The following is a 24,621-nucleotide window of genomic DNA, read 5'->3' on the forward strand; positions in this document are numbered from 1 at the left end:
AAAGAAAAACAAGGACACAAAATAATGGTGCGACCTTAGGCAAGTTGCTATACCTCCCTGTCCCTCAGTGGCCTCAGAAGTGAAAGGAGAGGCTTAAGTCAGAGCATTCCTAGAGCCCTTCCAGCTCTGAAATCCAAGAATTTCCTAGGCCAGAGGCAGGAACCAAGGCAGACTGGGAGGAAGGAGGGGGCAGAGGGAGGGAGCTGTGCCGGGAAGCAGACCCACACCAAGTGAGTGGGGGCTGCTCACCAGGAGTGAGGCCTGGTCCCAGCTCAGCACCCCCTCCTCTATGGGGTCCTCAGGGACACGGCCCTCCCACTCCCTCCCTCCATCCTCCCCTCAGAGTAGCTCTCTCTGGGTGGCTCTGCCCCTGTCATACACACCTGGCTGAGCCCTCACCCCTACACCTTCAGCATCCAGCCAGCAGGGTGGGCCTTACCTTGGGGTCCCCAGGGTCCTGTGCGGCAGGCAGGTGCATGCGAAGGTTAGTGGAATGAATGAGGCCTCCTTCCTCTCTTTGCGTGCGTGGGATTCCTCAGTCTAATGGGATGCTCCTTGACACCCCTCCCACCACACACAACACAATCAACGGCTGGTGGCAGGAGGAGAGGGCGGCTGGGCCGCTGGGCTCTGAGCCTCCCGCTGGCCCACGGGGAGGGCACATGTTGGATTCATAGCAGGTTTTTTCTTATCCCCCATTAATGAGGTGGTCGCTTGTAGCAGGTCACGCACCCCATAAAAATGTGCCACACAGGCCTGGTCCCCATTTCTGCAAGGACAGAGCTGGGCTGTGGGACAGTGTTTACGTGGGATCCTGAGGGGTGCTATAACCTCTCTCCCACCTTCCAGGGTGTGGCTCTGCCTGGTGGGCAACAGGGATGCATCCAGGGACCCTGAATTGGGCAGTGCCCTGATCTGCTGGCTGTATGGCCCCTGGAGGGAGGGATGGGTCACTCAGAGCTATCCTCACTCTCCTCGTCTCCCTCCAGATCAACACCTGGCACATCTGTCCCGATTCAGTGGCTTAGATGTGGCTGAAACCCAGGGCAAACACACGGGGATCACATGGCCTCGGGACTCATAGGGTGGTTGGGACTCCAAACAGTAGCCAGTCTTCCCCTCTCCTCCTCCCAGGTGTGTGGGAGCCATGTCTGGCTCCACCGGCCTCCTGGTTAACAGGCAGCCAGGGCTGGGAAGTCCACCCATCTCCATAATATCCCCTGGCTCTGCTAAGGTCCCACTGCTGCCCTGCCCCAGCCGTGTCCCAAATGCCTGAGGTGCCAGGGGAGTCACCCAGTGCATGTCCCAGACATCCTACTCACCTCCCCATCTCTACAGATGCTGGCTGCATCCAGATGTTGGCTGCTAGGGAGCTGGGCACCCGGATCTGGGGGGCAGCCTTCTGGCTTCTGGTTGACTTGGGGTCTGCTCATGTCTGGCTGTGTGGCCCTGGGAATGCCGCTTCCTCCCTGGAACTCTGTCCTCATCTGTGACATGAGGGTGCTGCTGCCTCTCCTCCAACCTCTGCATCTGGAAATGCTGGCAAGGCACAGAGTGCTGCCCGCTTCACCGGGGCTTTGCGCCAGGGTCCTGCCTCTTTCACCCTGCCTGGTGTCGGGAGGCCTTTGACCGCCCTGCCAACTGTCTCCACGTGTGCCCTATGTTCCCCAGGCCCCAGCCCTCTTCTTTCTTAGTGAGAGGAGCCCCATTCTGGCACCTCCAATTCTCCTCTCTGTCTTTTGCAGCTAACAGCTCCCCATGACAGTGTCAGAACAATCCTGGTGGCCTGGCGTCCTGCCCCTCACCTCGGGAAGCTTCTGAGGACTTGTGAGGCAGGACCAGGCCTCCGTTACTGCTCTGACCAGGTGTTCAGTGGGATTCCTGCCAATCGCTGCATTCTGGGGTCTGGCTGTCACTGGAGTGAAGAGGACTGAATAGTTATAAAAAAGTCCTTCTGCATTTCTCTAAACAAATTGTTGGGAATATTAAATCAAATGGCAGTGGGCAGTGGGATGTGTAAATAAACCCCCCGTGGAAGTGCTGCGTGGACTCGCCGCCCAGCTGTCCTTGCTGGTCTGATGCTGCACCTTCCACTCTGCACCCACGGGGCCAGGGGAGCCCTCCACCTGCCCTCGGCTTTGAGGGCACCAGGTTCAATCTCATGCTGCCCTTTATCCCCAGCTGGGTCAGTCACCACAGAAATCCCCAGACCCCCTCAACTCCTGCACTTTGAGCCCCACAAGGCCCTAGACCCTCCTACAGTTGCCATCTCTCCCCAACCCCTGAAACCCTCCTACTCTGTGGTCTGTCCTAAGGAACATTTCCAATATGCTCCACCTCTTCTGGAAGCATCCTCTTTGCCTTCTTCCCCAAGCAGAAGCCAGGCTCCCTTCCAGCAGTGGCTTGACCACTGGCCTCAGGATGGGTATGGCCCCCGTTGCCCCTCACTGCTGTTTCCAGACCCCTGGCTCTGCATCTTACCCCCAGCGACGGAGCCTTCATTCGTGCGGATTCTGGTTCCTGGCTCATGTCACTCTCCGGAGCACCACTCCTGTCCAGTCTGCTGCATGCTCTGCTGGACATCTCTGGCCTCTCCGTTCCTTGGCAGCTCCCATTTGAGGGATCCTCCCTGTTCCCTCGGCCATCCACTCCCAAGGTCATCTCTTAGATGACTGCAGCAACTGCAGCCCCCCACTTTCAGTCCCATGAGCCCCACTTGCTGACCACCATCTCCTCTTTTTCCTTTTTCCAGTTCACCCTATCCAGCTCCCTGACCTCCAAATCCTGCGACTCCTCTGGAACCTCTGCTTCATTTCACTGCTCTGCACCCCTCCCCACAGCCACCCCTTGCTCTTACACATTGAATCTCCTGGCTCTTTTGACGGTGACACATAACACACAATTGACCATTTTAACCTCCCTTGCGTGTACTCTTTTTTTTTTTTGAGATGGAGTCTTGCTCTGTTACCCAGGCTGGAGTACAGTGGTACGATCTCGGCTCACTGCAACCTCTGCCTCCTGGGTTCAAGCAGTTCTCCTGCCTCAGCCTCCCAAGTAGCTGGGACTACAGGTGCCTGCCACCATACCCGGCTAATTTTTTGTATTTTAGTAGAGACTGGGTTTCACTGTGTTGCCCAGACTGGTCTCAAACTTCCTGACCTCAAGCAATCTGCCTGCCTTGGCCTCCCAAAGTGCTGGGATTATAGGTATGAGCCACTGCACCTGGCTTTTTTTTTTTTTTTTTGAAACAGAGTGTCACCCTGTCGCCCAGGTGACATGATCTCAGCTCACTGCAACCTCTGCCTCCTGGGCTCAAGCAATTCTTGTGCCTCAGCCTCCTGAATGGCTGGGACCACAGGTGCACACCATCATGCCTAGCTACTTTTTGTATTTTTAGTAGAGACAGGGTTTCACCATGTTGGCCAGGCTGGTCTCGAACTCCTGACCTCATGTGATCAGCCCACCTTGGCCTCCCGAAGTGCTGGGATTACAGGCATGAGCAACTGCACCTGGCCCCTTGCATATACTCTTGACTCTCTTAAGAGGTAAATCCAGCTTCATCAACTCCTCCCCTGCAACCATGCACCTGAATGTGGCCAGAGAAAGACACAGCTACCCCTCCCGGTCTCATTGTGGATTTGGCATGAGCTCAGCTGGCATCGTGCTGCCCGGCAGGCCACTCTTCCCACAGCAGTCACATCTATGCCTGCTCCCACACCCTGACAGGAGTTTTTGCATCTTCTCCCTCCTCTGACCTCCAACCTCTCCTCCGTCCTCCTCACTCCCAGCTCATGCCCGTTTTCCCCTTTCACTGAGAAAAAAGAAGCTTCCGAAGAACTTCCAGAGCCTCCCACCACACCCTCTGCCCGCCAGCAGCTGACCCCGTTCCTCCAGATGAGCTATCTGTGCTCCTGACTACAGCCAGCCGCGCCTCCGTGTGCCAGCTCCGTCCCTCCTCCACACCAAGGACACTGCTCCAGCAGTTCTCTCCCACACCCTCATTTCATCAACATTCTCCTCTCCCCTGGAGTTCCCCCAGCAGCATGCACAAGTTCTGTTACATCCCCACTGGAAACAAACGCTCTTCTTTCATTTTTTATTACGTTTTAAAAAATAGAAGTGAAGTCTCACTATGTTGCCCGGGCTGGTCTCAAACTCCTGGGCTCAAGTGATCCTCCCGCCTCAGCCTCCCAAAGTGCTGGTATTATAGGCGTGAGCCCCTGCACCCGGCCTCCTGAAACAATCTCTCTTAACCCTACTTATCCTACAGTTTGCTGCCCAGTAGCAACAAAACTTCTCAAAAGAGTTGTCTCATTTGTGCTCTTCCATTCTCCCTGAATCCCAATCCCGTCAGATGCAGCTCCCGCTGCTCCACTGAAATGCTCCTGGCAGGGCCACCGGTAGCCTCCACATTGGCAAATGCCGCCATCAGTTCTTAACCTACTGCCTCCTGGGTTCAAGTGATTCTCCTCCTCAGCCTCCCAAGTAACTGGGACTACAGGCGCCCGCCATCACACCCAGCTAATTTTTGTATTTTTAGTAGAGACAGGGTTTCACCATATTGGCCAGGCTGGTCTCGAACTCCTGACCTTGTGATCCACCCGCCTCAGCCTCCCAAAGTGCTGGGATTACAGGTGTGAGCCACTGCACCTGGCAAAGTCACAACACTCCGTCCTCTTTCAAACATTTCCTCCCGGGGAGGGAGGATACTTCCCCCTCTTGGCTGACCTCCTGCCTCCTGGGCTGCTCTTTCTCAGTCCCTGGAGACCATCCAGTTCTTCTCCTTCCCTCTCCATGCAGGAGCACCAGGACTCAGGCCTGGGTCCTCCACACCTCTCCACACTCACTTCCTCGGAGATCTCATCCTTTGTGCGGTCTCATCACATCCAGCACCACCCGTGTGTCAGCAGCTCCCACAGTTTCCTCCAGCCCGGTCCTCTCTCCCAATCCTTGGACACATCTATCCAATCACCTATTCGGTGTTTCCACCTGGATCTTCAGTGGACAGCTCAAACATGGTCTGTCCAAAATGAGCTCCTGCTCTTTTGCCTCAAACCCCATCCTCCACCCACAGTCTTCTCCCTCCTTCCAGCTGCCCAGGCCCACACCTTGGAACACCCTGGACCCCTGCCTTTCTCTCACACCCCATATGCACTCTGAAGGCATATCTTGTTGGCTCTGGACCCAGCAGCCCACTGCTTCTCACCTCTCCCCGGGTGCCGCCCGAGCTCCAAACCACAACTACTGGGTAGCCTGCTTCCAGCCTCGCCCCGACAGTCTGTTCTCAACATGGCAACAAGTTCTTTAAAAAGGGAGTCAGGACCGGGCGCGGTGGCTCATGCCTGGAATCCCAGCACTTTGGGAGGCTGGAGGCCAGTGGATCACTTGAGGTCAGGAGTTAGAGAGCAGCCTGGCCAACATGGTGAAACCCCGTCTCTACTAAAAATACAAAAATTTGCCGGGTGTGGTGGCATGCAGCTGTAATCCTAGCTACTTGGGAGGCTGAGGCAAGAGAATTGCTTGAACCCGGGAGGCAGAGGTTACAGTGAGCCAAGATTGTGCCACTGCACTCCAGCCTGGGCAACAGAGTGAGACTCCGCCTAAAACAAAAAAGAAAAAGAAAAAAAAAATAAAGAAAAAGGGAGTCAGATTATGGCATTGCTCTGCTCTAAACCCTCCAAGGCTTCCATCTTATTCCAAGCAAGGGCCAAGGTCCTGAAGGTCCTGCAGGATCTGGTCTCATCCTTACTCCCTTGTCCCCTCTGCTCTCACCTCTTGCTATCTCCCTTGCCACCTTCTCTCTGCCCTGGCCTCTGTGCTCCCTGCGGTGCTTTGGAAACTCCAAGTCCTCATGCCAGTTCAGGATGCTCTTCCTCTGGCAATCTACATGGCGGACTCCTTACCTCCCAAAAGCCTTTATTCACATGTCTCCTTCTCAATGAGGCACAGTCTGTCTCCCTGATTAAAAACTGCAAGCCCTCTCCCTCCACACACCCATCTCTTTTATTCCCCTCCACTCTCCCTACAGGACCCTACACCTTCCACCTTTCTATATCATCTACTACATTGATGCCTAACTTTTTTTTCTCCATTAGAACGTAAGCTCCAGGCCGGGCGCGGTGGCTCACACTTGTAATCCCAACACTTTGGGAAGCCAGTCACCTGAGGTCAGGAGTTTGAGACCAGCCTGGCCAACATGGTGAAATCCCGCCTCTACTAAAAATACAAAAATTAGCCTTGTGTGGTGGCCGGCACCTGTAGTCCCAGCTACTCAGGAGGCTGAGGCAGGAGAATCGCTTGAACCTGTGAGGCAGAGGTTGCAGTGAGCCGAGATCACACCACTGTACTCCAGTCTGGGTGACAGAATGAGACTCTGTCTCAAAAAAAAAAGAAAAAAAAAAAAAGAATGTAAGCTCCAAAAAGGTAGGGGCTGTGTGTGTGTGTGTGTGTGTGTGTGTGTGTGTTTTCTAAAGGAGGCAGGGTTTTTTTATCTGTTTTCTTTGCTGCCGAATCCCATGTACCTGGCACATGACAGAGCCTCCAACATGTGATGCGTGGAGGTGAAGAGAGCCCACTCCGACCCCATTCAGGATCTTCAGCACAGATTTCCAAATGCCAGCTGAGGTTACAACCTGAGACTTGGTTTTTTTGTTTGTTTGTTTTGTTTTGTTTTGTTTTTTGAGATGGAGTTTCACTCTTTTTACCCAGGCTTGAATGCAATGGCACAGTATTGGCTCACTGCAACCTCCACCTACTGGATTCAAATGATCTCCTGCCTCAGCCTCCTGAGTAGCTGGGATTACAGGCACGCACCACCATGCCCAGTTAATTTTTGTGTTTTTAGTAAAGACGGGATTTCACCACGTTGGCCAGGCTGGTTTCGAACTCCTGACCTCAGGTGATCCACCCACTTTGGCCTCCCAAAGTGCTGGGATTACAGGCGTGAGTCACCATGCTTGGCCGAGACTTCTTGTCACAGGAGTAATAACATTGGTTTGGATTTGTATAGGACTTTACCATTGACCAAGCACTTCCACACACAGTAACCTGTCTGATCCCAAAAGATAACCCTATTAGGTTCCTGGCAGGGTCCCCATTATAAAGATAATGAAAATGAGGCTGTAAGAAGTTGTGTGACTTGCCAAAATTCACTGTGCTATCAAAGGGTGGGGCTAGGATTGCAAATCAGGTTTCCTGTCCTCAGGGTCCCTGGGTTTTCTCCTTTACCCCAAGCTGCCTCCCCAGTGTCCCCATGCTAAAGCTTGCCTGCTGGGGGTAGTGACAGACTCACCAACACACACACCCCACCTTCCCCAAACACCTGCCTTTTAAAGAAGGAAATCAAGATCCCTGAAAGCCTGTAGAGCTAAGCTGAATTACCCTTAATTATCCTTTTAAACACACCCCTCAAAATCTCAAGCTGATTGTTCGAAACATTGGGAATACAAATTCTAGAAAATGTGCTACCACCAAGGTGTCTGAAATAAATTTCAATGCGTTTGAGAAGGTTCCCTTTGTTACTGTGGAAATATTACTTTTTAGCCGAAAACAAGAAAAAATAAAAAATGAATGCTAAACTTGGAACAAGCCCCTTGTTCCTGTGGCTTCGCTGGTCCTCACGACCAAGTGTAACTCCTATACATGCTCGAATCCCACGGCGACACGCCACCCCGCCCCCTACCTGGACCTCAGTCGGCTATCCTTTGGGAACGTGTCATTACCCCGACATAGCCAAGGGGTGCCCTGGGACAGCCCCCTACCACCTCGCCTTGCCTTCCTGGTGCCACTTGGTGCTAGGTTTGGAGAACTTAAGAGGATCCAGCTGGCCCTTAAGAGGGGTAGGAGAAGCGATGAGAACAGCAATAGGCTCTGTCTATGCCGAGTGGACCACCAATTTCTTGGAGAACCAGGCAAAAGTAAGTAGGATTGAGAAGAGATGGGGCTTGTGAGGCTTGTCCATGACCAAGGACTTCACAGGAAGCTCAGCATCTTGCCGGCCCCACACAGCACACTGGTAACTCAGCAGACTTTACTCTGGGGCTCAAATGGCTACAGTGGCACCAAGAAGTCTTGTGAAGACTCACCATGGGGCAGGCAGCGGGGAGGCGGCAGATGTTGGGGCCTGCTCTCGGCAAACCCTTGTAACTAAGGCTGGCTATGCTCTCCACCCCTGCCTGAACCCACTGCCCTGGGCAGGGTCTCTGCAGTCCATGGTGTGATGGCTCCTAGCCTGGATTCTAGAACAGGGTTTCTCCAGTTGGCACTGCTGACATCTCAGGCTGGACGACTCTTTTATTGTGGGGGCTGCCTTGTGCACTGTATGATGTTAGGAGCATCCCTGGCCTCTATTCTTTACCCAGTGTGGCAAACAAAATATCTCCAGATGTTGACCCTTGTCCCTGGAGGGTGAAATTGCCCTGGGGTTGAGAACCACAGCCCTTAAGTCCATTGGTTCTGGGTTTAAACCCCACCCAGTCACTGAGTGACCATAACCCTGATCATGTTACTTGACCTGTTGGAGCCTCAATTTCCCCATCTGCAAAACTGGGGGTCCCTCACGTGATGCACCGGTGGATGTGAGGATTAAAATGTGGTTGAGCATGTGCAGAATTCAGCACAGTACCTGGCACAGGGTCAACACTTAATGAGCAGCAGCTGTTAGCATCAGCTTCCCAATGGTCCTGCCTGCTTGTCCCACAGCCTGGATTCCCTGTGGCCTTGGCTGCTGCTCATCTGTCTTATCTCCCAGACTTGAATGATCCTGCTTCCAACCAACCCCCAGTTAGGGTTGGGCGCAGTAGAACCAGGGAGCTCTCAGAGCCCTTCAGCGGCAGGCTCATCACAAACGCCACGGCGGGTACAGGTGAGGGCTGAGCTGCCGCTTTTAGAAGCCAGCCAGGTGATCATTCAGAGTGGCTAATTACGGCGGCTCTGGGAGCCCTGCGGGAAGTGTGGGGTCTACTCAAACCACTGGACCCTTCCTTGGCCAGAGAGCAGCCACACGTGGTGTTAGCATGCAGGGGCTTATGCCGTGGGAAGCCTGTGGTCCCGCAACTGAGCTGTGGGGGCTGCAGCTCGGGCTGCAGGACAGGAGGGAGACATTCAGAAGCCACCACACGTTAGCACACCCACTGCACTTAAACCTTTTTTTTTTTTTTGAGACAGGGTTTTGCTCTGTCGTCTAGACGGTAATGCAGTGGTGTGATCACAGCTCACTGTAGCCTGGACCTCCTGGGCTCAAGCTATCTTCCCACCTCAGCCCCCTGAGTAGCTGGGACTACAGGCACGTGCCACCATGCCCGGCTAATTTTTAAATTGTTTGTAGAGACAAGGTCTTGCTGTGTTGCCCAGGCCGATCTCGAACTCCTGGGCTCAAGGAATCCGCTCACCTCAGCCACTCAGAGTGTTGGGATTACAGGCATGAGCCAACATTCCCAGCTTTGGGACTTAAATTTAAAAAGACTCTGTAAGGCCAGTCATGGCTTAGAAAAGCAGAGGTTTGGGAACTGCTGATAACGGCTTCTGAGGAAAAGCAGGGCCTCCTCCCACCCCGTGCCCTCCTCTGCCTTCTGTTCTCTAGGCGTTTAGTGAGCACCTCCCTTGGGGCGGCTCCTGGGAAGCGCTGACCGTTTACATGCATGACATGGCCTCCGCCCTTGAGACCTGGTGTCATTGAGAAAGACAAGATGGACAGAGGCCTTTGTGCCAGGTGTGTCCAGAGGGCCCTGTGGGAGCAGGGAGGAGGGGCCCCTAACAGGGTGGGGCAGGGCTACCCCAACAGGTGTCTCAGAGTAGCGACACCTAAGCAGGACCCTGAGCACAGCCAGGGAAAGCCCCAGCTGGGCAGGATGTCCAAGGCTGGTATGGGGTGCTATGGGTCTCAGGGGCTCTGCCTCCTTGGGCACCTCTGTGAAGGTCAAGGGAGAGGCACCCAAGACTCGTGCTTTATCTTGGCGAGAGTCATGAATAGTGGAAAGGGCAGGACAGGTGCCCTGCAGAGCCCAGCAGGCTAAAACTAGTAACAGGGAAGCCAGCACACACGGCTCTTCCTGTGAGCAGCCACTGCTCGTTCCAAGCTCAGTTCATGTCCACAGTCCCCCTACCTTGCGAGGATAATCCTTAATCCACCTTACAAGTGGGGAAACTGAGGCCTAAGGAAGCAAAATGATTGGTGCAAGGTTGCAGAGCTGGTAGGGGTGGCGCTGGGATTTTCATCTAGGTGGCCTGTGTCTAGCCTAGATCCTAGCCCAGAGGCTGTGGGCAGACTTGATGGGAAGAAGTGGAATGTGCCAGACACTCCTGCTAAATGGATTTTTTTTTTTTTTATTAAAAAAATGCCAAGGGGTGTTCTGAGGGATTTAAATCAAGGCCGAAGCTATAACCACAACTTCAAACCTGGGAGGCAGCCGGGGAGGGAGGGGAGAGAGAGGCAGGATGTGTATCTGTCCACCAAGGCCCTACCACTTTCACCAAGGAGGCCTCTTCACCAGCCTCAAAGCCCTGTCTTTGCCCTCCCCAGGTTCCACCTCGGAGAATGTCCCTCTTATCCCTCCAAACCTCAATCCTGCCCATCTACATCGCCATATCTTTCAAGCCATCCAATTCCCTCAGCCCAACTCCAGGGTCCGGCCATTTTCCATGCTGTTCTGTGGTTGTTATTATGAATATCCTCTTATCCCTTGGCCCTCATATTTAATCCATAGGCAAATTTTATTAGTTTCACTGTTATCTGATCTCTCAAGCCCACTGGTCTCTGCATTTTTTCTGTCACTACCCTGGTCCAGGCCAGCAACATCTTTCTTCTGCACTGATCGTCCCATCTCTCCATTCTGTCTCTCTCTACAGCATGGCCAGAGTGATCTTTTAAAAAATGCAGTGAGGACCATAGTACATCCTTGCTTAAGATCTGACAATGGTTTCACGGCACTGACAGAATCCAAATTCCTTGCCAGGGCTCACAGGGCTGACTCCACCTTGTGGGTGCCTTCAGCTCCGCCAGTCCCTATCTGGTCCTCAAACTCACTGGGTCCCTGCCCACCTCAGGACCTCTGCACCTGCCATTCTCTTGACCTGCAATGATCAGCCACTGGGTCTGAAGGTCAGGTTCCTGAAGACAGGATTTTTTTTTTTTTTTTTTAGACACAGTCTTACTCTGTTGCCCAGGCTGGAGTGCAGTGGTGTGATCTTGGCTCACTGCAACCTCTGCCTCCCGGGTTCAAGCGATTCTCCTGCCTTAGCCGCCCAAGTAGCTGGGATTACAGGTGCCCGCCACCACACTCGGATAATTTTTACATTTTTAGTAGAGACGGGGTTTCGCCATGTTGGCCAGGCTGGTCTCGAACTCCTGACATCAAGTGATCTGCCTGCTTCAGCCACCCAAGGTGCTGGGATTAGAGGTGTGAGCCACTGCACCTGGCCAAAGTCAGGATTTTTCCCTGAAAGAGAGGAGCTAATGTCAGCTCCTGCCTTGGAAAGTGCCCCAGGATGGCAGTGGCTTTTGGCACAGGGTGTCGGAAGAGGAGAGCATGATTGTAAGCCATTCCGAAGCCCAAGATGAGTGCTCTGAAGATGGTCTCACACAAGAAGCCACTAGGCCAGGCCAGGCCAGCGCCTAGGGTAGGAACTGTGGGAGTTCCTCTGGAGGACGGAGACAATCACCGGCTAAACACCTAACTCCTCAGCAGGCCACCTCCTTCTCCCTGATGTGGAGGTCAGGAGGTCAATGGTGGGATCCATGGAGTTCTGGGGAGTTCAGCGGAGCTGGGCCCAAGCCTCTGCTGGAGGCAGCGTCGGAAGCCAGCATGGAGCAGCAGTAGTGGTGGTGGTGGCGGAGGGGGAGCAGATCGTGGGGCCAGGCCCGGGACTAGCTGGGAAGGTGGCATACTGACTGCCCAGGGTAACTGCCGGAACAGGAGGCTGGAGGCTGCCCTCTGGCTCTTCATGGAACCAGGTGGGGCACTACTGTTCCAGCAGCCCAGGGGCCCAAGGACTGGACAGTGGCAGGGAGTTGACCTGTCCCTCGGGGCCTTGGCTCTTCCTGTGATGGGGATAGCCCAGGGTTTTGAACCCCATCAGCTCCCTGAGGCTCTGACCATCTTGCTCCTCTGTAAGACACATCTCCAAATTCTGAAGGCACCTGTCAGAGTCCCCCTGCTATGGGTTGAACTGTGTCTCCCAAAATTCATATGTTGGAGTCCTAACCCCTAATATATCAGAATGTGACCTTATTTGGGGATAGGGTCGCTAAAGAGGTAATCAAATTAAAATGAGGTTATTAGGGTGGGCCCTCATCCAATAGGACTGGTGTCCTTACAAGAAAGGGAAATTTGGGCACAGAGACTTGCACAGAGAGATGATGATGTAAAGAGACAGAGGGAGAGGATGCTCAACTTCTAGCCAAGGAGAGAGGCCTGAGACAGATCCCTCCCTCACAGCCTTCAGAAGGAACCAACCTCGCTGACACCTTGATTTCAGACTTCCAGCCTCCCACACTGGGACCAGGAATCTCTGTTGTTTAAGCTGCCAGATCTGTGGTCCTTTGTTGGGGTGGCCCTAGTGACCCAACACCCCCACAGCCTACTCTTCAGGACTCCCAGGGTGGTCGTCATGAGACCTGCCTGCCAGTCCACCTACCACCTGGGCCTCCCCTCGGAACATCCTCTGGTTTGCCCGATGAAAGCAAGCCCTCTGAGCAGGGTGCAAAGCACAGGGCAGAATCTGGGCCAGAAGGCCTGAGTTTGAGCCTTTATTCCATCATCCATTGACAGGAGTATAAAAGTGCCAAGTCACCGTTAACCTCTCTGATCTCAGTCTCCTCATCAGTGGGTATTTATCATTGTTCCTCTCTCAACGGGTTATTGTGAATAGCAAAATAGTAATGATTTGCCATATGTGAAAATTCTCTTTAAGTCACAGAGTACTGAGTAAAGTCATCATGGCCATTAATGTATCATTCTTTGGTAATCACTCATTGCACTGTGGACTTGAACTGACCTTACTGTCAATTTACCCTCATTTTTTTCCTTTTCTTTCTTTCTTTGATACAGAGTCTCGCTCTATTGCCCAGGCTGGAGTGCAGTGGCACGACCTCAGCTCACTGCAATCTCTGCCTCCGGGGTTCAAGCAATTCTCATGCCTCAGCCTTCTGAGTAGCTGGGATTACAGGCGTGTGCCCGGCTAATTTTTGTACTTTTTGTAGAGACAGTGTTTCACCATGTTGGCCAGGCTGGTCTCAAACTCCTGACCTCAAATGATCGCCCACCTCAGCCTCCCAAAGTGCTGGGATTACAGGCGTGAGCCACCATGCCCAGCCAATTTTTTTTCCTACTCTATGCAAAACATGTCTCCCTGTCCCCTACTTGTAAAGTTGTCTTTTTGTCTCAAGAAGGGACACTTAACATTTACTCCTGTTAATATTCATCTTCTAAGAATTAGCCCATAATTCTTAGAAGGTGAATGTTGACATCTTTTGAATATTAATTCAAAATATCCAAATATTCACCATCTTTTCTGGCTGTGTGTCATTCATAAATCCAGTGAGTGTGACCATCAATCTGCATCTAAATCTTTGCTGAATGTATTGAGAAAGGGACAGGAAGCAAGACAAGGCTCTCTCTCCAGACTAATGTACACCCTTTGGGGCTTAGTCTTTCTTCAATTCTCAGCAAATTTGCCCAATGATAGTAACATCCAGCCAGCAATATGCTAGTGTGTCATGTCAGAACATCAGCCACTGTGGGAGGTTTTTTTTTTTTTTTTTTGAGATAGGGTCTGGCTATTGCTTAGGCTGGAGTACAGTGGTGTGATCATGGCTCATTGCAGTATGGACCTCCTGGGCTCAAGCCATCTTCCTGCCTCAGCCTCCTGAGTAGCTAAGACTATAGGTGCATGCCATCATGCCTGGCTAACTGTTAAAATATTTTTGTAGAAATGGGGTGTTGCTTTGTTGCCTAGGCTGGTCTTGAACTTTTGGCGTTAAGCGAGCTTCCCGCAGTGGCCTCCCAAAGCGCTGGGATTACAGGCTTCAGCCACTGCACCCAGCTAGTGGTATTTATACCACAGGAATTGGCAAACGATACAAACCGGAACTCTGCTCCCACGCCCCGTCCTGCCAAGAGCCAGTTGTTAAACATTTACCGGCACACCACTGCATCCAGCCCACGTTTATGTATCATACCCTAAAGATATAGGGAAACACTTTGTCAAACACCTCCAAATTAACACATAGAGCTTCATGGAGCTTAGCCTACAAAATAGTTCAACATGCATTATCCAATTTGGTTCTCTCCACACTCCAGGAAGCTGAAGGGATGACTATTACTATATCCATTTTAAAGACAGGAACACAAGGCGTAGAGAGTTCTTTAAAGACTGACTCAGAGCTGGAGGGCGAGTTAGTGTCGAAAGTGAGGCTCAAACTCCTGTTTTCTGATCATAAGGTCCATATTCTCTTTGAGTCACTATCTGACTGCTCCCCCATTCATTATCAAATGTACTCTGAAGTCCTCAGGGGTTGGTACTCTGGGTTTAAGGTAAGACACAGACAAGTTGAGAGGGATTCTACAACAGCCGCGCCCTTCCCATTAGCAGTCATCATGAGGATTTATGAGAACTGCTTCTCAAACTGGGATTCGGGTCTGTTGTGGGAGAGGGTCCTCAAGTTTTTGAAAAGACTCTGCATTTTGTTTATAATTTCATTGTAATTATAATGTAGTTGACAAGAAGCCAACTAAAGCGACAGCAGGCCAGGTGCAGTGGCTCAAGTCTGTAATGCCAGCACTCTGGGAGGCTGAGGTGGGCAGATTGCTTGAGCTCAAGAGTTTGAGACCAGCCTGGGCAATATAGCAAGACTCCTCTCTACTAAAATTCAAATATATTAGCTGGGTGTGGTGGTGCACACCTGTAGTTCCAGCTACTTGGGGCACTGAGGTGGGAGAACTGCTTGAGCCCAGGAGGTTGAGGCTGCAGTGAGCCATGACCGCACCACTGTACTACAGCCTAGGCGATGGAGCTGAGATCCTGTCTCATAAACAAACAAACAAACAAACAAACAAAGTGACAGCAATTCTTAATGCAGTGTTTCTCAAACTGGGGGCCCTGAGTTCTCAGTGAGAAATGCTGGTTTGTTTTCTGGGCTGGGGGATAGAAGGGAGGGAAGGGGACAAGCGGCAGGCAAGGAAATCTCAAGGTGTTACAAACTGGGCAGGGCAGACAGGTTTTGCTCAGCTCTCACTGTGTCCTAAACACTTTAATTAGACACCAACCTTAGAGACTGAGAGATTTCGCATCAAAGCCAGATTTCCAGAATCTCTAAAAAGAAATGAGAAATTTGGCAAGACCAGACCACCAGTCCACTTAGAGATAATCAGGTGGAGCTGAGAAGGGGCTGTACCTTTTCAGAGGGGTGAGAGCCTCCCCATTTGCCACATCTCCTCCCCATTCTCTATTTTAGGGTTGCAAACTCAAATACCCCTAGGGGCACAGCAGTGAAAGTCAATGAGTGGAACAGGCTGTGTGTGAGATGATAAATGGTCTTTGACTGTGAGCCTCAGTGCTGGGGACAAAAGAGGAGGGGCTGGGTTGAGACCCTGAATAAAGGGGTGGCTGTCTTATCCCTGTGAGGGCCCCTGAGGTTTGGGCACAGCAAATTTCTGAGGGCTAAATGTGGTAGAGAGACACCAGCTGGGACTCTTGCCTTGACCACTGGGAAAGTTCCTTCATGCCCTGTGCCTCAGTTTCCTTATCTGGAGTGATGATGATTATAACAGCACTTACCTTATAGTGTTGTGGCTAGGATAAATTCAACCACATAAAATTCCCTCTTTTTTTTTTTAAATGTAGAGATGGGGTCTCACTTTGTTGCCCAGCTTGGTTTTGAACTCCTGGCTTCAGGCGATCCACCTGCCTTGCGCTGGGATTACAGGCATGAACCACTGCGACTGGCCTAAAATTCTTGAAATAGTTCTCAAAGCCCACAATGAGCCCTCAGTCTCTACTGGCTGCTATTACTCTGCCCCCAGCCACTTCACTCTTTCACTTCCTGCAGGTCACTGTGTTTGTGGCAGCTGCTCTTGAATCTGAGGTGGGGGCTGTGATGGTGGGTGGCGGGTGGCAGGGGGAGACATCTCTGTCCACCGAATGGATCAAAAGTGTCTCAAAGACAGACATTTCTTCTGAAGGAAGAGGCCTGGGTAAGATGCAAGTGAGGTGATGGTGGAGGGGGAGTTAGAGGGGAAACTGAGGCATGAAAAGGCAAAAGTACAGTGCTGCTTCCTGCTGGGGAGAGTGGAGTGGGTGCTGTAGACCTGAAACTGGAGCTCAGCTTCTCTTGCATCTACTTAGGCCCCCACGGGGGGCACCTTCCCACCCACTGGCACCTCCTTCAAGCCCACCCACCCTCAAGGCCCCTGCTGTGGATTCAGCTGCCAGCCCACCCTGAGCCATCTCCAGGGACCACAGGGCTCTCTCCTGGGCCCTGCTGACTCACTTTTTCTTTTTTCCAATGGAAAACTTTATGAAAGGCAAAGAAGACAGGCCTCTCACACCCGCAGACTGCACCAGGCTAGATGGGAGCTGTGGGCTAGAAAGATGGACTAAAGCTAAGATAGCTCCATGTTGGGGCTGACAGATATGGAACAGGAAGAATGGACTGCTGGGTGCCTGGGTGGTGGCCAGTGGTAGAAGCAGGCAGCATGAATGGCAGGCTGGGACCTGCAACCAAGGGAGGCATCAGGGGCATTAGATGGTGCTCTGGGGTACACAGATGACACCTACAGCAGGGACAGCACTCAGCATCCCATGTGAACGCTTGCAGTGGCAAGGGGCGCTCGGTGAATGCAGGCATTGTGCAGAAGGCCTGGCATCACCGTTGCTTCTTTATAGAAGGGCATGATGTCCCCTTCTACAGATGAGACATGTCACTCAGAAAACTGAGTACCTTTTCCTCATCTGTCTGGCTGGAAAGGGAGAGCTCACCTTCTAGCACAGGCCCAGGTGGCTCCAAGAGTGGGCCATGGCCTTGGGGGGGGGGATCTCCACTGCTCCCCAGGGGGCACAAAGGCAGTGAATCTTTGAAAGAGCCAGAGCTGGATGTTCCGGGCGGAGACACAGGTCCTGTGGGAAAACTGCCTCCAAATGTTGAAAGGTGGTCAGATGGCTTGGAGGGAGAAAGGGGTTTCTCCCTGCAACTCTAAAAGGCAAAACCAAAGTCAGAGGGAGTGACATTCTCCCTCACCATGGGAATAACTCAAGAAGGAATGAGCACGGAGCACTCCTCCAACCACGGAGGTACAGGAGGGAGGGCTGCTGGGCGTGGGGCGTGGGGCAGCTCAGGCAACAGCAGGACAAGGTTGGCAGGCAAGAAAGGCCCACCCTTGCATCGTGGTAGTGTTGAGAGGGTGAGGCTGACAGCACCAAGAGGGATCTGGGGCTCATTTTAGAATCATCCGTAGAGCCATCCCCTCTCTGTCCACTGCCTCACACATCTGTTCATTCATTCAAGAAATATTTCTCTGTACTGTATGGAACAAGACAGATGCAGCCATGCCTTTAAGGAGCCCTACAGCTCAGCATTAGACTCTTTGGTAGGTGCTGCGAGACAGAAGAGAGTGGGTGGGCCTTCACGCCCAAGCAGGGGTGGGAGAAAGACTCCCTGGAACAGGCAGAACTGAAGTGGAGACTTCAAGATGAGTGCAGTTAGCCGGGTGAAGGGAGCTGGGAAGGGTGTCGGAGGTGCAGGGAACAGCAGGTGTGAGGGCCCTGAGTGAGGGCACAAGAATGAAGCCACAAGGAAGTGGAAGGCGGAACAAATCGAATTTGTGTCTAGGAAGCCCATTCTGGTCACAGTGCTGGGCTGGGGTCTGATGCAGGGGCAAGGCTGAGTATGCAGCCCTCAGATGACAGCAGAAGACCACAGTGCGTGGACTAGGGCGGTGACGTGGGAAATCAGAAGCGGATGGAATTGACACTCATCTAGGAAATAAAATCAAATAAAAGGATGTGGCAATTGTTCCAATGGAAAGATAAGAAAGGGGGTGGACTTGGTCATTCCAGGTCTGGACCTGAGCCTCGATGTCACTGTTCAGCAATGTGGCCCATCCACCCCACTGCAGAGGGGCCCTACTCCCTTGTCTTCACGTGTTCACAAGGAAACATGTACTCTATTCCCAGGAGAGGAGATGCTGGAATGACCCTGGCCCGCTCCCCACCCTTCTTCCCTGTGGGAGGAGGCTCTGTCTGATGAGGTGGGAAGGGCCTGCGCCAGCCGGACAATCCTCTCCCAGGCGGGTGGGGGTAAAGGTGCTGAAGGCAACGCTGCTTATCCTGTGGCCAGTGTTCCCCTTCCAGGCGAGTCTGCTTTAGGACACAGATCATCTCCTTCTGTTCCTGTGCCCAGGTAAGCAAACCCGGGCTAGGGAATAGGACCTGTCTTCTACACTTGGGCCTCAGGTTCAAGCCTCTCTTCAGCTCGACTTTCCCTGCATTTAACTGATGCCTGTGCCTGTTTTTCCATGGGTTCAGGACCTGTGGGGAGAGACCAGGGCTGGTCCCTCCTCATACCCAGACCCACCTGTGGGGCCTACTTGCTGAAGGAGCTCTTTATTTCCTATAAGGATATTACCCCTACTGGAGAATGTGACTCTGTACTTAATTTCCAATTTTAAATAAATCTTCCTGCTGCCTGATATTTATCAGAAACATTGTTGTAAATATCAACATACAGAGTATTTCCTGGTCAGGTTCGATGGCTCATGCCTGTAATCCCGGCACTTTGGGAGGCTGAAGTGGGAGGACTGCTTGAGCCCAGGAGTTTGAGACCAGCCTAGGAAATATAGTGAGACTTCATCTCTATTAAAATAAAAACAAAACAAAAAGAACAAAAGCTAAGGGGCATTGTGGCTTGTGCTTGTAGTCCCAGTTACTCAGGAGGCTAAAGCAGGATCACCTGAGCCCAGGAGTTCGAGGCTGCAGTGAGCCATGATCATACCACTGCACTCAAGCCTGAGCAACAGTCTCTTACAAAAGAGAAAGAGGGTATTTCCTGAAGGTAGTAATGCATTCCTCTAGTTGCTCCAAATTTTAAGTTTGGGTTAAGCAATATTACCAATATGTTTATGGCTGGGCAGTATTGTGTTGGTCCTTGCCTTAGCCCTAGGAAGCAGTTGTGACATTGTTGAGAACATTGCGTAACTCTGTCACATGGTTTCCCCTTCATTTCCTCATACAGGAGAGCCCTCCCAAGGGCTGGGGACCAGAAGTCACAGTCATTTGAGCAAGTTGCTTGATTTTTTATCTTATGCACAGTGTAAATCATGGAATTGCTTGCTTCTCTGCTCGCATCGGGGTCTCCGGGCCTCATGGTTTGCATCTGGTGCCACAGCCACATCCTAGGCGACACCCTGTTTTCTGTACTCTATCTCTGTCTCAGTTTCCTCACTATATGTATCTTTGAAAACTACCTGAAACCCTTTTCAGGATGAGGCAGAGCGTAAGAACACCCCCCTGTGTCTTCCTCTCCCTCCCTCATGGCACAGTGTCCCTCACTCCAGGGCATTTGCCTAGAACGCTCTTCGGTCTGTGAAAAAGGTTCACGTGGGAGATGGTCCAAGTTTGTAAGTTCCAGCAGGAGGCCTGTGTGGGGCACATGCTCATGAGGCACGTTCTGAAATCCCTGGAAGTAAGTGTAGGGTGCCAAGAATCGGTGTCACAGCTTGGAAAGTCAATAAACAGAACATGCTATCCCAAAAGGTGGGCCTGGCCGAAGTGATCAGCCCTCCCCTACGGTCCTTTATGAGTCACCAAGGATTCTGACACCCCTCATTAGCAAGGAGCACCGGGGGACACAGCAATGGTCCCTACAAGATGTCCCTCAGTCAAGTACCCATCAGAAGCAGGTGGCGGCCTCAGCTTGGCCCCAGATGGTTCTGAGTCCAGCCACAGCTGAGGGAAGTCCACTCATCCCTGAGGGGTGTCTCAGCCTCCTCCCGGTGACACCTCTAGCTCATTACCTCCACCACTTAATTCTCACTAATCACTTGCAATCACACCGCCAGCTTGGGGTGAGGACGGATGTCTAGGCACCAGCACCAGGCCTGTCAGCATCCAAATGCCCAAGTGCCTGCCTGGCTGCCAAAAGCCTGCAACGCACACCGCCGATTGCATGTTAATGCGATTCCAAAATAAAGTGCCAAACTTAGCCCACCTTGTCACTCTTGGAGCTGGGGCTTCTGACTCATGGCCAGGGCCACTCTGGGGCCAGGTGTCACAAGGATGGACCTACTGCCCCAGGGCCCCAGCTGTAATCTTCACAGGCCTCCCCTGCCCTCCTCCCCTGTGCCCATCCTGCAGTGACCCTTCAGGAAAGGTCTGGAACAGCCCAGGGCTCCCATCAACTGCTGCTGGGGAGCTCCTTAGGGCCTAACTCAGTGCATGTCAAGTATCAGGAGGACTCTCCATGTGGGGGACCATTTCAGGTGCACCCCCCCAGGAAGCTTAGCTGCCTCCCATCAGCCTGCCCCCCATTCAACCTGGCCTCTACCCTCAGCCACCCCAGAACTGTAGAGTGCTTGGTTTAATATATTAGCTCACACCTTTTCTTTATGAATTTCAGCTAAAACACCAACCACCACAAACTGAGCAACCAGTCCCCAGTTCACCTCAGGTGCTGGGGAGGTGCTGGGGATGAGGGTGGGACCTTTGCTTGGAAGCCTTGACCTTCCTGCAGGTGGCCCAGGGCTTCAGGTGTGGGGCTGGGCATGTCGGCACCAGGCGTGTTTCCTTGGTGATGGGTACCAGGTGACTGGTGCCTGCTGCTGCCCTGTGTGGCTTGGATCCTCTGGGCCAGGCCAGATTCTCCAGCAGCCGGTGCTCTGCCCCATTTTTCCCTAGGCCTGCACCTCACTGGAGGAGGAGGGGCACTGGGGGAGTCTGAAGGGGAATAGGGCTGTCCCTGGCCTTCAGAGCAGCCTGGCAGGAGGATGAGTTCCTCTGCCAACTTCTGAGGAAGGAGAAGCAGAAAGCACTCTCATTCTGCCCACAGCCCCAGGCCTCCCCGAACCTCAGGCTCCTCTGAGTCATTTCCAACTGTACCTTTCCAGGACTTTCCTGATGTCTCCCTCCTCAGTGCTCTGAGGCCTGTGTGGTCTGTGGCCCTTTGTGCCTGATTGCCAAGGCTGCTCTCCAAGGCTGCAGGCCCTGAGGACAGGGACTGGGCTCCACGTGCCTTGAGGCCCTGACAGCACCTACCCTGTTGCTAGGTGCCTCCCACCGGTGAGGCCAGCCAGCGTGATGATGGGTGGGGCTAGGCAGGCAGAGCTCAGACCAGACTTCAGACCCGACCCCTTACCATGCTGGGTGGGGCTCTGGGGCAGGTGACTTTTCTGCTCAGAGCCTCAGTGTGCCCTTCTGGACAAGTGGGGACTGATGCGGACAAGTGCGGACCATCTTCCTCTCACTCCTTGGGGAGGAGGCTTAGGAGGGCCCTACAAGCAAGCAATGGCCCCAGAGTGCATCAGAGCTAGAGGTCCGCCTGGAGCAGGGCAGGGTTGGCTCCCACCGCGGGCTGTGCAACAGACGACTGCCACCTCCCTCCTGCCACAAGCAGAACCCTGCCTGGGGCCCTGCAGGCTTTTTAGAGGTTTCTGAGCACAAGCTGTGCCAAGGAATCAGCAGGTTCCTTCCAGCTCGCAGAGAGCATGTGGTGTGTGTGCATGTGAGCATGTGCACGTATGCGTACGCTTCTGCATGCACAGTGAGAGGAGATGGGGTGTCGTCTGGGTGTCTGGGTGGGAGGAAGTGGAGCATGCCAGAGCCCAGACTATGCTCACATGAACCCAAAACTTGGTTTCAGGCTAGTTGTCCCTGGCTCAGAACAGCTTTGACAGGCAGGACCTAAGGACACCAGGAGGTGAGAGGACACACAGAAAAGGGAGTGTGGGATGGAGGGAAGGACATTAATGACAGGTGTCAGCAGGGGTGGGGAGAGGGACAGAGAGGCCCTGCCATGGGCAGGAGGGGCCATGTGGTGGGAGCAGGGGCCAAGGGCTAGCCGACTCTCCATGGGGCCCAGAGCGCCTGCTCCTGGGCTGGCAGGGGAGGAGGCACCTACCTGTACCACGGTGGGTGGGTGCTGAAGACCTGGAGTCATAGATGGCAGGGTCCTGCACCTGGAGAGTCATCCAGTGCCCCCTCGGTGCCTGGGCCCGGAGCCCACTGCGCCTGTAGCACCAAGGGCCATTCTGAGGATCTGGAAGGAGAGGTCACACCCTGAGCCCCAAAGTAGATTCAAGGAGGCCTCGGGAGGCTGGGAAGAAGCCAAACTCCCTAGAGCGGAGGTCGGAGGAAGCCAGGATGCTGTGCAGAAAAAAGGGGCTAGGATGGAGGCAACCAGCACGGGCCAGCTGGGTCTAGGGTGGCACAAGGCAGGGAGTGGGTGGGAGCAGTATGTACGGGGAGCAGACAGATACCGGCCCCAGGGTCCTGCGGGACAAAGAACTTGAAAGACAGAGCAGGGACCCCAGGCAGAGCCCAAACCCTGACTGGAGAGGCCAGTTTTTGGGGTGTGGCAATGGTTGGAGGGAGAGAGCTGGGCAGTGGAGGCAAAGACCAGAGTGCAGGTCAGGATGGTAACCGGGTGGTCCTGGAGGCCAGGGGCATGGAGGGACTCCCGAGGTGGCAGGCAGGTAGTCAGCCTGCTCCATGACCACTGGCTGGCCTAGGCACCTCTCTCCTGGCCCCTGCTAGTACCTGCTCTGTCCGGTCCTGCCCTGCTTCCTTCCCTGCTGGAAGAGCAGGAAGGCCTCCAGCTTGTTGGGTCAGGACCCAATGTATGAACTGAAGTCCCTGAGCAGACCATGCGGCAGGGGAGCCAAGAAGAGAGCAGTGCTGTAGGAGTGGGGTGTAGGTGACAGAGCGGGGGCTTGGGAGTGGCTCAGGGTCTGGTTAAGCCATGTGGACAAAAGGGGCTGCTGCCAATGGATGAACCCTGACTAGGGTTGGGAGGAAAGGGGATGCGAAGGGAGGAGGCTGGAGACAGGGAGTGCTGGGTAAGGGAGAGCTGGTGGGGTCTGGGAGACACAGTGGGAGGGGAGGATGAGAGGACGATGCAATAGGGGAGGGGTTACCAGTCCAGGGTTGGGAGGAGGTGCCCTGCAGGACGGTGGGGGACAGAGGGACAACCTGAATAGGGGAGGGGTGTCCAGGGAAGACGGTAGCAAGTGGAGACAGGGAAGGTGCCAGGCAGGGGAATGATGGGAAGGTGCTAGGTAGGGGAAGGAGGGAGAGGATGCCAGGCAGGGGAAGGAGGGAAGGTGCCAGACGGGGGGAGTAGGAAGCAGAGCATGCCAGGCAGGAGCAGGTTGAGAAAGTGCTCGGCAGGGGGGAGGTGACAGGCAATGGGAGGAGGTGGTGCCAGACGGGGAGGAGGGGAAGGTGCCAGGCAGGAGGGTGCCAGACGAGGGAAGGAGGGGAGATGCAGGTGGAAGGAGGACAGGAAGGTACTGGAGAGGGAAGGAGGGGAGATGCCAGGCGGTGATGGGGAGGAGGTGGTGTCACAGAGCGGCTGAATGGGAGTCTGCCAGTCAGGGAAGAGGTGCAAGGAAGGGGTAGGAGGAAGAGGTCCAGGTTGGGGTGGGGGTGGAGGGAGGTGCCAGGCAGGGGGACGGAAAGAGTCAGGAGTAGGGGAGATACCTGGAAAGGAGGAGGGGTGGAAGACGCCAGGAAGGGAGAAGGGGATGCCAGGTAGGGAGGAGGGGAAGTGCCAGGTGAGGGGAAGGTGCCAGGCAAGAGAAAGAGGGGGGATGCCTGGCAGGGGGAGAAGGGATGCCAGGCAGGGGAAGAAGGGATGCCAGGCAGGGGGAGGAGGGGGATGCCAGGCAGGGGGAGGAGGGGGATGCCAGGCAGGGGGGAGGAGGAGGATGCCAACAGAGGCGAACAGAGACTGCCAGGCAGGGAAGGCGGGGGCGCCGGCGCAGCGCGGCCGGGAGGCGCCTTCGCCAAGGGCCGTAGGGGCCGCGCGGCGCGGGTCGCTCACCTGCTCCCCCGGGACCCCGGCCCGGAGCGCGGCCGCCCGCTCCCGGCTCGGCGCTCAGCTCGGCCCGGCGCCTGCGCCGCTGCAGCCCGGAGCGGGGGAGGCGCAGGGAGCGTCTGCAAAGAGCGAGGAGCTTAATAATGAGTTAGGGACCGGAGCAGGAAGCGTCGCCCCATCCAACCGTCGGTGTGCTGGCCAGCTCGGGGCCCAGCGGCGGGCCCTGGCCGGACCCGTTGTGATCTTCAGCCTGTACACACAGATGTGTCATAGGTTTGTGCTTGCATCTACACGCCCATGAGTCACACACGCAGCATCTTGTGTGGCCGCAGACATCACCTACACTAGGACCACACACGCGCATGCACGTGGGCGCGCACACACAGGCACACAAACAGTTGCGCTCACCCACAGATTGAGTCAGATCATTCTATGTGGCTGCAGACATTACATAGATGAGGTCCCGCACCCATGTGCATACCCGCTCCCACCCCCCACACACACACCCTGGGAGGCTTTGGGTCCATCAAGCCTCAGGGCCATGTTCTCACTAATGCCAATCTTCCCCTTTTATGTACTCAGTGCTTAACTTCGCAGCT

General features: G+C 54.0%; 1 protein-coding gene across 2 annotated transcripts in view; it reads right to left on the minus strand.

Annotated features, from left to right (window-relative positions):
* The window catches only part of SMARCD3 (SWI/SNF related, matrix associated, actin dependent regulator of chromatin, subfamily d, member 3), a 38,364-nt gene extending 14,032 nt beyond the window's left edge, over positions 1–24,332 (minus strand). The window contains exons 1-2 of one of the 2 annotated variants that reach the window (XM_023225334.1): positions 24,029–24,332; positions 22,106–22,243 (exon numbers count right to left, since the gene is read on the minus strand). In XM_023225334.1, the coding sequence (XP_023081102.1) occupies positions 22,106–22,144 (39 nt within the window). In that variant the 5' untranslated portion in view covers positions 22,145–22,243; positions 24,029–24,332. Of the gene's footprint in view, positions 1–439; positions 494–22,105; positions 22,244–24,028 lie in introns of those variants that run through there. The other variant, XM_023225335.1, reaches the window with a different exon arrangement.
* Between the last annotated feature and the right edge of the window lie 289 nt (positions 24,333–24,621).

Source organism: Piliocolobus tephrosceles, chromosome 8, assembly GCF_002776525.5.
Source record: "Piliocolobus tephrosceles isolate RC106 chromosome 8, ASM277652v3, whole genome shotgun sequence".
In the NCBI taxonomy this organism is placed as follows: Eukaryota; Metazoa; Chordata; class Mammalia; order Primates; family Cercopithecidae; genus Piliocolobus; species Piliocolobus tephrosceles.